This window comes from Amaranthus tricolor, chromosome 4, assembly GCF_026212465.1.
Source record: "Amaranthus tricolor cultivar Red isolate AtriRed21 chromosome 4, ASM2621246v1, whole genome shotgun sequence".
Lineage (NCBI taxonomy): Eukaryota > Viridiplantae > Streptophyta > Magnoliopsida > Caryophyllales > Amaranthaceae > Amaranthus > Amaranthus tricolor.
Window position 1 is genome coordinate 19,238,617 of NC_080050.1, and position 14,173 is coordinate 19,252,789.

The window sequence follows — 14,173 nt, forward strand, 5'->3', positions numbered from 1 at the left end:
CTCTATACTTGCATAATTGCGGTAAGTTTTTATTCTCGGTTTTTTTTAAAGCTGACCGATTTCCATCGGTTGTTCCCATATTTCGAGAGCAGATGCTGCAGGTAACTTTACATGAAGTTATTAAGAAGCTATTGTATTGTTTATGTGAGATTAGGATATTATAAGTATGTAGTTTATATTATGGGTATGTAAAAACGATAATTATGTATTAACGAAAGATGTAATACGTAAAATTATATTTTAATGATTTAAGTTTTCTTTGTTTTTTTTTTTTTCGAAAATTCTATTTTGTTTCATTCCTTTTTCGCAATAATCACGGTTCGATAGGCTTCCGCTTAGCATTATTTACTATTATATTATATTAAACCTGTTTTTAGAAAAGAACTTTCCGTTACACTTGGTATCAGAGCCAACGATATTCGAACGGTCGGATCTTCTTATCCGATACTAGGAAACACCGTGATAAATTACATTTTGAAAAAAAAATAAAAATAAAAATAAAATTAGTATTTTAAATGAAATTTGTTTTATGTGTTTTCTGTGCTTAAAAAAAATGTGATTTGCGATTTAAAATATAGCTAACGCAACACTTCCCTACTTTATAAAGATGCCAAGAGGTGGTGGTAGAGGGTGTATCGTAAGAGGTGAACCTTTGGAGATTTGAGGGAATCTTTTACCAGCTGACTTAATTCAATTCGATTTGGGAACATTTGCTATCATTTTGGGTATGGATTGGTTGGAGAGATATTCAGCGGAGATTTTGTGTAAGGAAAAGGTTGTTAGAATAAAAACTCCCGAGGGAATAAATTGTATTCGGAAGAACTCAAAATCTCAGCTACAGACAATTTCTGTAATTCAAGCAACACAAATGATAAAACAGGGAGATGAAGGGTTCTTATGTTTTGTTACTACTAAAGAAGTAAAACCTAAACCTAGTTTGCAAGAAACCCCGATCATGCAAGAATATTCTGATGTGTTTCCTGAAGAATTACCCGGTATACCTCCAAAAAGAGAAGTAGACTTCCATATTGACCTTATTCCTGATATCACCCCTATTTCTAAAACCCCTTACCGTTTTGCTCCAGCTGAATTGGCTGAGCTGAAAAAGCAGCTAGATGAATTGCTGGAAAAAGGTTTTATTCGACCTAGTGTTTCACCATGGGGAGCTCCGGTTCTCTTTTTCAGAAAGAAAGATGGGAGTATGAGGCTATGCATTGATTATAGGGAGATCAATAAGATTACCATCAAGAATCGCTATCCTTTGCCAAGGATAGACGACCTTTTTGATCAGTTGGGGGGAGCAAGGGTCTTTTCGAAGATAGATTTGAGGTCTGGTTATCATCAATTGAGGATTGCTGAAGAAGATATTCCTAAGACTGCATTCAGAACCAGATATGGGCACTATGAATTTCTAGTAATGTCATTTGGTCTAACGAATGCTCCAGCAGCATTTATGGATCTCATGCAAAGATATTTCAACCCTTACCCGGATAAGTTTGTGGTTGTGTTTATTGATGATATATTGGTGTATTCGAAGAATGAAGAGCAACATGAGAAGCACTTAAGAATAGTTTTAGAGAAGTTGAGAAAGGAGAAACTTTTTGGCAAGTTTAGTAAATGTGAATTTTGGTTAGAAAAGATATCTTTCTTAGGGCACGTTGTTTCGAAGGATGGAATTTCTGTTGACCCTGAAAAGATTAGGGCAGTAATGGAATGGCCGAATCCAAAGAGTATTACTGAAGTAAGAAGTTTCTTAGGCTTGGCAGGCTATTACAGGAAGTTTGTGGAAAATTTTTCTAAAATTGTCCGACCGTTGTTTGAGTTGCTTAAAAAGGGAGTTCGGTTTCAATGGGGCGAGAAGCAGAGTAAATCATTAGAAGAGCTTAAGAGGAGACTTATGACGGCACCTGTGTTGATCATGCCCGACTGTGGGAAAGCATTTGAGGTATATTATGATGCATCGAAGGAAGGTTTGGGATGTGTGCTAATGCAAGAAGGCAAAGTAGTAGCTTATGCGTCAAGGCAATTAAGGCCACACGAGCTGAATTATCCAGTACACGACATTGAACTAGCAGCCGTAATTTTTTGCCCTGAAGTTATGGAGACATTATCTCTATGGAGTACCATGCAAGATCTTCACTGATCATAAAAATTTGAAATATGTCTTCACTCAGAAGGAGCTGAATATGCGGCAAAGGCGGTGGCTGGAAATCATTAAAAGACTTTGATGTTGACATAAATTATCATCCTGGAAAAGCAAACAAAGTGGCAGATGCATTGAGCAGAAGGCCGAGGATATCTGTAAATGCTATAATGACGGTACCTTGGGAACTATATCGAGAAATCCAGAAGTTAGATCTAGAAATTGTTAATCACTATCAAGTTGTTGAGTATTTGGGAGCAATGACTATACAACCGACTTTGTTCGAAAGAATTATAGAAGCACAACAAGAAGATCCCGAGATAATAAAGTTAATCATTCGAGTTCAAAGGAAAGAGACAGAAGCGTTCGAAGTGGGTGCGAAAGGTGAACTAAGAATGAATGGGAGATTGTGTATACCAGACAACACAGAGCTGAAAGAAGAGATTTTGAAAGAAGGACACCAAGGAATGTTTCACTTACACCCTGGTAGAGATAAGATGATTGAAGAATTAAGGAAATTATTTTGGTGGAAAGGTATGAGAAAGGATGTAGCTGAATTTGTATCCTGGTGTTTGATTTGCCAGAAGGTCAAATTTGAAAGGCAGAAGAGTTCTGGACTACTTCAACCACTAGAAATTCCGGAATGAAAATGGGATATCATATCCATGGATTTTGTACTTGGATTACCAAGAACGCAACGAGGAAATGACACAATTTGGGTAATAGTTGACAGATTGACCAAAGTTGCAAGATTCCTGCCAATGAAGGGAACATGGTCAGTAAAACAATTGGCTGATGCTTATGTTCGAGAAGTTATAAGGTTACATGGAGTACCAAGAACAATTGTTTCTGATAGAGACCCAAAATTTTTGTCACGATTTTGGGAAAAGTTGCAAGAAGCATTCGGATCAAAGCTATGTTTAAGTACTGCATTTCAGCCGGCTACTGATGGCCAAACCGAAAGAACCACCCAGACATTAGAGGATCTTTTGAGATGTTGTATTCTGGAATTTGGTGGTTCATGGGAGCAGAAATTGCCTTTGATAGAGTTTTCATACAACAACAGCTATCAAACCAGCATCAAAATGGCACCAAACGAAGCCTTATACGGGAGAAAATGTTGAGTGCCGTTATGTTGGGATCCGATGGACCGAAATGTGCCTGAAGGACCAGATCTTATCCAAGACTCTATTGATAGCTTGAGGGTAGTGCAAGAGAATATGAAGGCAACACAAAGTAGACAGAAGAGTTATGCAGACAACCGTCGCAGAGCTTTGCAATTTGCTGAAGGTGACAAAGTATTTCTAAAGATTTCACCAACGAAAGGAATCCAACGCTTTGGGATAAAAGGGAAATTAAGCCCTAAAATTATCGGACCTTTTGAAATTTTGAAAAGAGTAGGAGAGGTGGCATACGAACTAGCTTTACCCCGGGTTTAGCTAGAGTTCATAATGTATTCCATGTTTCTCAGTTGAGAAAGTATATCCACGACCCATCACATGTGTTAGTTCACGAACCCCTCCAGATTGATGAAAACCTAGATTATGAAGAAAGACCAATTAGAATTTTGGATCGGCAAGTGAAAGAATTGAGGAATAAAAGAATACCTCAAGTTAAAGTGCTATGGTCGAACCATCAATGTCGAAAAAGCAACCTGGGAAAGCGAAACTGATATGAGAAAACGCTATCCCCAGTTATTCATTTAGGTTCAAGTTTCGGGACGAAACTATGTTAAGGGGGGAAGAGTTGTAACAGACTGTTTTTCTTAATCTCAAATATTTTGACAAATTCAATAATTGTTTCGTTTTATTATTTTCTTTTTAATGCCGTTTCGAAATTTTATTCCAATCGTTTTTAAGTTCCCGATTTTCTTTTATATATAATTTATTTCTCTTAAAATAAATTACCTAAATATTAAGTCTAGCTAAATTACCTACAATAACTTAATCTTTTTATTTCCTAAATTAATTTATTAAAAATAAAAATATAATAATAATAATAATAATAATAATAATAATAATAATAATAATAATAATAATAATAATAATAATAATTAAAAAAATAAAAAAATAATAAAAAAAAAAATTAAAAAAAATAAGAAAAAAACAAATCTGGAAGTGGGCGGCAAAGTGGCTAGGTGCCAAAAGAATTTTTAATGTAGTCTTATCTTTTAGATAAAACCAAGAATAAAGATCTTGGATTTTTTTTTTCTTATTGCTTGACATGAAGAAAATTAAAATAAAAAAAAATTCACAATCCTTAGCCTATAAATGATCAAGGATGCCGTGAGTAAATGAAGAGGAAAGGAAAAAAAAAAATCAGAAAATTTATTTCAAAATAATTTAATTCCTAGAAAAATTTCAAAAAAACCCTAGAAAAATTCCTAAAAATCCACAAAAATTTTCTAATAATAGTATTTAGTGTTAATTATAGAAATTCAAGGGGAGAAAGCTAATATTGTGGCTAAAAATTCTACAACACAGGAATTTAATTAATAGTGAAATTATTAAAGGTATAAATTCTTACATTTATTTATTTACATAAAATTATGCTCATAAATTTTATGTGTGTTTAGTATTTATAAATTAATATTTCTGGAAATGTTGGTGAATTAATTCGTTGTATTTTATTTTATATGAATTATTTATTTAAATTGCCCAAAACCGCATAAACCGAAATAATTTTAATTAAAATAGTAAACGTTAATATTTTTTAAACGAAAATTTTTCTGCACATATATATATATATATATATATATATATATATATATATATATATATATATATATATATATATATATATATATATATATATATATATATATATATATATATATATATATGAAATATAAGTTGTGTATTAATTTCTTGAATTATAGTTGAGTATAAATATTATTATTAATTTTTGCTTAAAAAACGCATAAAATAAGAAAATTCATAAATTGGATAAAAATAAATAATTCTGGAAAAAAAATAATTTATTTTAGTGTTACTGTATTTTCATTTCATTTAAATTATTTTTGTAAAATTTTGTGATATTTAAATTTTAAAGAAATAAATTAATAATCTAAATTGTTATTGTAGGCAAAAAGAAAGAAAAATGAAAATAATAATTAAAATTAATTTATTTTGGTGAATAAGAATATACACCAACTCAATTAATAATAAGTTATTTATTTTAAAATATTTCATGTAGGTTTTAATCTTAAGGAAATTAATTATTCATGTATTAAATCTAAAAATAAGTTATTAAGAAAATAATGAAGCATAATTGAAATTTATCTATAAATAAATACTAAAGACCCATTTAGTTTTGATTTTAATAATAATAAATGATTATTTGTATGTAATTCGTAATGAATTTATTTCTATTGTATGTTATTGTAATGTTGCATTTATATGAAAACAGTAACATGATAATAAAAAGGCTTGATAGTAAGGAAATGCCGAACCATGCTTCCGGCATGTAAAAAACGTGGGACGTGTTTTCCGGCACGTAAAATACGGCGAACACAGTAAGGTTGTTTAACCTGATCTGTGGCTCGAGCAACATTGTACTGGAGGAGTGACGACTCCCACTAAGTTAGGGGTTTTGGTTTACCTCACCCTAACAGGCACTTACATATATCAAACAAAGATCATATGTGTTGCATTCATTAAATAAATAATCGGATTCCATGCCCTAACACTCAAGCAGAAGTGTTAGTAAATCACGCCCTGGTACTCAAGCAGAAGGACCAGAAGTTTAATATATATAAATGAATCTAATATATAAAATGAATTCCCTACAATACATAAGATACCTTGCATATTATTTATTGTGATGCACTTATTTTTGCATATTATTTGTTGCAATGCATATATTCTCTATACTTGCATAATTGCGGTAAGTTTTTATACTCGGTTTTTTTTAAAGCTGACCGATTTCCATCGGCTGTTCCCATATTTCGGGAGCAGATGCTGCAGGTAACTTTACATGAAGTTATTAAGAAGCTATTGTATTGTTTATGTGAGATTAGGATATTATAAGTATGTAGTTTATATTATGGGTATGTAAAAACGATAATTATGTATTAACGAAAGATGTAATACGTAAAATTATATTTTAATGATTTAAGTTTTCTTTGTTTTTTTTTTTTTCGAAAATTCTGTTTTGTTTCATTCCTTTTTCGCAATAATCACGGTTCGATAGACTTCCGCTTAGCATTATTTACTATTATATTATATTAAACCTGTTTTTAGAAAAGAACTGTCCGTTACACCAATCGGCTACACTTGAAGAGTAGACTCTATGATCTTCAATTGGAGGAAGGTAAACCCCTTACACCTCATCTTAATGAATTTTATTCTATTTTATAGACTTGCGAAACATTGATGTAAAACTTATCATGAGGATTTGCCTATCTACTTGTTGTGTTCATTACCACCATCTTACAAGCATTTTAGGGAAACCTTGCTCTATGGTATAGACAATTTGAGTAGTGATGATGTTAAAAATGTCTTGACCGAAAGAGATTTGATTGATATACAATTGTCAAGTAAATCATCTAGTACCTCAACTGATAGCTTTTATGTGAGGGGTAGAGCTAATGAAAAGGGTTCTACTTATGTTAGTGGTAACAAGGGCAAAAGTAGGTCAAAGTCTAGAGGCTCAAACAAGACCAAGACTTGCAACTAGGGACGGCAGCAGGTCGGATCTAGATCGGGTCCAATGGACCCGGATCTAGATCCGTTTTCAAAAGCAGGAACCATATCCGAACCCGGATCCACGGTTCCAGTTTTGCAAGACCCAGATCTAGATCTGTGAAAACTGCGGATCCAGTACCGGATCTGGATCCAAAATGGGTTTGACTTGTTTTTGCTTTTTCTTTGTATTTTTGAACAGTGTTGAGATTGCAATAAAGCTATATTTATAGACTAATGATAATACTATACATAATTTCACAATCGATCACCCAATAAAACATTATACAACTTAAAATTGTCTTGAAAATGTCCAACGAACACATTAAAGTTGTTTGTTACATAAATAAATATAGCCGATACATAATTTTTCATTCAAAATAACTTAATATAATTAACAAAAGTCGATCATTCATGTTCTTAGTAGGGATGTCAACGGGTCGGATCTGGACCGGGTCCAGGTGGACTCGGATCCAGATCCGTTTTCAAGAACAGGATCGAGATCCAGACCCAGATCCATGGGTCCAGTTTTACAAGACCCAGATCCGGATCCGCGGATACTACGGATCCAGTACCGAATCCGGGTCCAAAACAGGTCTGACTAATTTTTACTTTTTTTTGTATTTTTAAATGTGTTGAGATTGCAATAAAGCCACATTTTAGTCATCCATTAATATCAGCCAAAAAACAAGCTTTCTCCTTTGTTTTGGGTGAAAAATCAAAATTAGAGCAACATAATTTCAACCAAAATTTCAAAATCTTCAAGATTGATAAGTTGTGACTACTAAAACAGTAAAATCTATTAACTGAATATAAAAATCCAACCTAAATAAATTAAATTAGAACATAAAAAAGATAAAGCTACAAGTTAAGAATCGAAAAAGGAAAAGAAAAAAGATCAAAACTATTACTTATAGAACCAGAAATGAGGTAAAAAGAAAACATTCTAGTGGATTGTTAATTAAAAGTGCTAATAATTTCTTATATTATGTTTTTCTTGATAAGAATAGAAAGCCAGAAAAAAAAAACGAGATAAAGAGATAAACAAAGGAACAATACAAATTGTATAGAAAAAGGTAGAAGATGAAGAATGCTACAACAGTTTAATTGATTCACCAAATACCAAGATTAAAATTGATTAAATTGTTATTTTTGAAACCTAAAATTTGATGGGAAAACACTCTAAGTAAAGTCGGCCCATTAATGGAGAATGGAAGTTCAAGAATTTATGGGATAAGGAGTTAGACTATTTTTTACTAACTTAGGGTCAAGGAAATGGGATTATCAGTGAGGCTGAGGCATTGAGGGAGTTAGGGGATTTAAAATTTAATATATATTTGATATTAAAAAAAATAGGTCCTTTAGATCCGTGGATCTGGATCTGGGTATTTTTCTCAGATCTGGACCCGTGAAATTTAAACGGATTCGGATCCGACCCGGATTCGACGGGTCTATATTTTTAGGACCCAAATCCGTGAAAACGGATACGGATCCATGGATCCGGGTCGGGTCCAATACCCATTGCCATCCCTAGTTCTTAGTCATCCAATCTTCCCAATTTGTCAAAATTCTTCAACACTAACATGATCAAGATCCTACAAACCAAAAAAACTCAGTAATAGATGTAATTTTTAAAAATTTAAATATAAAAGATTATAAATTTATAACGCAAAATAAATAACATATCAAGAATGTCCATTTCTTCCACATCCTCACCATCTTCGTTGATAGTTGAACAAGCATAAGTTCCTTCAAAATTAACTTCAATAACAAAAAATAGAATTATATTAGTTAGTAAAAAAATAGACTACAAGTGTAAATTAGTATAAAATTACCTTTGAGATCATCAACCATCCAATTTTTCAAGCACATCAAAGCCTGCACTGTTTAAGAATGAAGCCTAGAACGGTGAGCCCTAACTATCCTTTCACCCGTGTTAAATGCACTTTCCGAAGTAACCAATGAGACAAGAATTGCAAGAATGTCTTTTGGCAACTTTTCTTAAAGTTGGGTACCTTTGGTCTCTCTTCCACCATGCTAGTATACTAAATTCTTTATCCTCTAGCAAATTTTGACTCTCTAAGTATTGATCAATTTCCCTTTTAATGGGCACATAATCAATTTTTTGTCTCTTAGTCCTCGCAAAATCATCCTCATCACCAAGATCCTCAAATTGTGCTTCCATAGGTGAACGTTCATTCACATTACATTTACTTTTATACTCATCGAAAAGATTATAAAGATTATTTCTTACTCTTTCCACTTTAGCATTGGCATCATCTCCATAGGATTTCTTAAAATAATGCACCACACAATTCATCTTATTTCTCGGATCTAAAATGCCCGCAATTGCCAAAAGCTCATTAATATGATCCTAATATTTGTCAAACTTTTCAACCATTTTCTCAGCCATTTTTCTAATAATCTCACTATTGTCATTTTTCCTCCACTTAGTTAAAGCAAGTTTAATCTCATAAACATTATGAAAATAAAAATTTGAAGTTGGATGCTTTCTACCAGAAAAAACCGTAGTTGCCTTCCAACTTTTGACAAACAAGAGTAGCCATTTGCCAATCATGATCACTAGGCACATCAAAATTCAACCTTCTATATAGACATTTCAACTTATTAAAAACTTCTTTAAAAGGCAAAAAAGTGGCAAGCAAATCATATGTGGTGTTCCACCTAGTTTTACAATCAAGACTCACCCTTTTAGGTTTAGTCACATTCAAAAGGCGACAAGCTTGCTCAAACGTTTCAATTCTTTTAGGAGTAGACATCCAAAATGCAACACAATCTCGAACTTTGCAAATAGCAAAATCAATGACATCTAAACCATCTCTCACAATCAAGTTAAGAATGTGAACACTACACCTCATATGCAAAAAATCTCCACCCAATATTAAATAACTAGTTTCTAGTTTATCCATCAAGACATTCATCATTGCATCATTTGTGGTAGCGTCATCAACAACAATAGAAGAGATTTTATTTTCCAACGTGAATTGAGAAAAACAATCTAATAATATCTTGGAAAGAACCCCTTTGTTATATGGATATGGAACATAACAAAACCTAAACAAAATTCACACACCAACATGGATTCAAGTTTAAATAAAATTCATATAAAATAATTAAAAATTCAATAGCAATGAAATTTAAATGAAAGGAAAAGAAATTACCTTAGAGTTCTATTATGTAAAACCTATTCTTCATCGATGAAATGTGATGTCACAGACATATACCTCTGTTTTTTAAGGAAAAATTACCCTGAATAATACGAACTTTCACTGATTTCCCAACAATAATACGAACTTTCCATTAACCATGAATAATACGAACTTTGACATGTGTTTTCCGCTGGTATACCTGACCGGTTTATAACCGAGAGAAAAGGTCACTTCCTCATTTCCTTTATCAGATACTGGACAGCAGCCTTCATCTTCTTCATTTCCTCACTTTGCTCTTCCATTTTAATTACTTCTTCCAACATCTCAATTTTTTTTCCATTTTCATTTTAACCTCTAAAGTAATTTGATATTTAACATGTATTCTCCTTCGTTATCATCTCAATCTAGAACATCAATTGCAAAAGGAATTCCTTTATGTAAACATGGTGTTCATGCTAAATTACAAGTAGTCAAAAAAGGAACAAGGGTTGGTGAGAGGTTTTATGGATGTGCATTTTGGCTAGTAAGTTTATTTTTTTTCAATAGCTTTAGTTTGTTTTATGTTAATTTTTAATTTCTTTATCAATTAGGGTTTCATGATTTGGTTTGAAATGTAGGCACAAGATTGCAAATTTTTTAAGTGGGAAAAAGATGTAGAGTATTCAAGTGAAATTTCTTCTTGTTTGGAAGAAGAGAAAGCTATGTTGATTGAAAAAATAAGGAAATTGAAGGTTAAGAATGCAAAGTTGAAAGAAAGTGAAGCTATGTTGAAATTGAAAGTTGTTGAATATGTAAATGCACAAAAAGCGTTAAGTTTTGTACTTGTTGCATCATGGGTTTTATTTGTATTGTTCTTATTTATGTTAAGCTACATATAAGAATTTGATCATGTAATGGAATTTTATGTATTGAAAATCCAATGTAATGAAAAAGTGTAACAAAGTTTCTTCGATTCAAGAATTATAGCCTCAATCCATACATCTTATAGCAATATTTTCAAAAATTACCTTTACATACATAAGCATTCCTTACACACAAAAGTGCTAAAATGTTTTCCAAAATGCAATATTTGAACAATGTTCTAAGCCAAAGATTATACCATGATGGTAACTTAATACATACAAAAAAGTTATGTTTTCCAAAAGAGCAGCAAAATGACACTTAGTCTTGCAACATCAATTCTTTGCTGTCGATGCTTGGGTTGATATTACTTCAGTAGGGTTCTTCTTAGGCTTTCCCCTTTTTAGCAGTACTGACACCACTCCTTCCGCTTGCACTACCAGTCCTAGCCCCTCTACTCCCTTCCCCTGTTCTAATTGTCCTGGTGCCTTTACCTAAAGAACTAGGTTGTGCAGACATGTTGTGATGGGATAACTCTGGTGTGTTGGTGGCGACGTCAACAATCTTTTTCGGTCTTCCTCTACTTCTCTTCAATGGAGGTGGTTGCTTAAACGCTTTACCCTTTTCCGGACACTTCCTTTTGTTAAGTCCAACCTTATTGCAAGTGCCTATGTTCTCCTTTGAATGACTTGTTCCAATTTGCGTAGATGTGCCTAGCATAATGCCTATGTTATGCTTTTGGAAGCTCCAGCTGGACTGCCCTCAAAATGCTCTGTACAATAGATAAGTGTGTTAAGCTGGATTAGGAATAACATTCTGAATACTAAATCAATAGCATCAGTATACTGAAGTCAGTAACTAAATGCACAACATCAATCTTTGGGACCCACAAAAAATGAAGTTAAGAAAATGGAAAATTAAACAATGTTGGATCAAATTATTGAAATGATCAAGTTTTGTGGACCTGCTACTAGAATTTAGGTTTTTGGACCTTTGATGAGTCTCATTGATACTATTGTTGTTGGACAGAGTAGTTCAATTAAGCTTGTTGCTTTAGGTATTCATCAGATCTTTACAAAATAAATTGGTTTGATTTAAATTTTTATTTTCTTTTTCTTTTGATTTGTTTGGGATGATGATGATGATGATGATGATGATGAATGAGCAGGTCTAGGAACTGTGCTATGTGATTATGATGGATATGTGTATATGTTTCTTTCAGTAGCTACATCCAACATGGTTGCTACTTCATTAGCTCAACAGGTCTTTTGCTTTATCATTTTATTTTATTATTTTGGTTTGGAAATTTTGCCTGCTAAATGCAACATAGTAGCTAAATACACACATCTAAATACAGACAGCAGCTAAATGCACAGTGGCATCAGTAATCCACATCAATAGCTAAACGCAGAACTCAGTATACAAATGGATGTATATAAATCAATAGCTAAATGGTTGTACACTAAATGAAAAGCAGCATCAGCAGCTAAATGGATGTATATAAATACAACAGTAGGGAAGGGTGTATACCTGGTGTTCATCTGATATTACTATCCACTCTTTACCATTATCATGAGGCACACACTTCTTCAATTTAGAAATGAACCATTACCATGATTCATTGTTTTCACCCTCAACAACAGCCCAAGCCAATGAATACATTTGCTCGTTAGGGTCTCTCCTAACTGCACTTAATAGCATTCCTCCCAAGAATGTTTTTAGTAAACAACCATCAATGAACAATATTTTCTTGTGCCCACCAACCCAACCATCTTTAACCCCTTCAAAGCAAATAAAAAACCTCTGAAATATGGGGATTTGTGCTTGGATCAGTAACAAAAACGAAGTGGCTATTAGGGTTACTTCGTTCTAAAACTCCAACCTAGCTCATGAACTTCTGATAATGTTGTTTCATAGATCCATGTAACCTCCTATGTGCAGCATACTTAATCTTGTACGCAAAGCCCTACTAATGATAATTCAAAATTGTTTCCTAACAATATCAACTAGTTTTGCAGAAGGAATGTGTGGTCGTGACTTGAATAAATCAAGTAACTGATCTACACACCAAGAAGCTTTGAATTGATGATTAAAATCCATGTTTATTTGACAAGTGTGATCATCATTAACTTTCTTGACAATAAAGGAAGCTCGTGTTATATCCCAACTAGCGTAGAGCTTAAAGGGACAACCATCAATACACCTTACACTCAAAAAAAACTTTACATTTCTTTCCTGATGAATTGCATATTTCCTTACCGCCTCCTTAAATTCAACTGGGGTGCTAAAAACTTGCCCAACAATCCATTTGAACTTCCTAAAATCGGTAGTAGCATCATCATCTTCATCATCACTATTTTCATACTCAGATAAACCCTGTGTGTTACTACACTCACCCAATTTCAAAACAAAATCACCCACTTGCTCTAGTTCTTCGAATGACAATGACAAATCTTGACTTTGCACAAGCTCCTCCGAAATTTCATCTTCATCTTCCTCCTCATACGATAGCTCATAATCAAGATCTTGTGAATCATCCTCCTCAGATGCATCTTCATCACTTACCTTACCAAAATGTGGCTCATCTTCAGAAAAATCATATTCAAGAGGTATGCAACATTCACTAAGGGATTCTTTTGCCTTAGATGCTCTCTTAGGGGTCAATTTTTTCCTATTCCCAACAGTGGACAAAACTTCACTATCTTTAGTACCACTTTTTGATATTTCTAGAACCAACATCTCATTATCCTTATCATTAACTACATACACAGATAATGCTCTATTTTCAACAGCTATTTCAGACATTTTCCCAACACAAATATCATCGGTAACTCTCTTTAACCCTTCCAAAAAGCTAACAGCATTAGGTAAATGATACTAAAGACAAAACTCATGTTTTACCCCAAGATCCTCCTTTACAATTCATTCTAACTCAAAAAATGACATCTTATCTAGGTCTATGGAGATGGTTTTACATATCCCATACACATACTCAAACCCCACAACTACTTTTTTTAATACCCCATCATACCAAAACTTCAAAGTAATTGAATCATTCAAATTAGCCTAAAAACAAGCAAAAAACACTAAATTACATCCATTTTCGAGTGCACAAACATTTTTAATTAACATCAAACAATAATCATGTATGGATTGAGAAAATGGAAACAAAATTCCATCCATTTTCGAGTAAATGGACACAGAATTTCATCCATTTTCGACTAAATGGATACAAACCCTAATTTTTGGGATTAAAACAAAATTTAGGGATAAATATTGCAATTGAGAAGAATAAACTAACCATGAATGAGATGATATCTTTGTAGTTGATGCGTGAG

At 32.9% G+C, this 14,173-nt stretch overlaps 1 protein-coding gene across 1 annotated transcript; it reads right to left on the bottom strand.

Annotated features, from left to right (window-relative positions):
- Window positions 1-8,761: 8,761 nt before the first annotated feature.
- On the bottom strand, window positions 8,762-10,297 carry LOC130810818 (zinc finger BED domain-containing protein RICESLEEPER 3-like). Its single transcript, XM_057676943.1, has 3 exons — window positions 10,251-10,297; window positions 9,381-9,900; window positions 8,762-9,199 (listed from the first exon to the last, which is right to left on the bottom strand). The coding sequence occupies exons 1-3, from the start codon at window positions 10,295-10,297 to the stop codon at window positions 8,762-8,764; spliced, it is 1,005 nt and encodes a 334-aa protein (XP_057532926.1).
- Window positions 10,298-14,173: the final 3,876 nt, after the last annotated feature.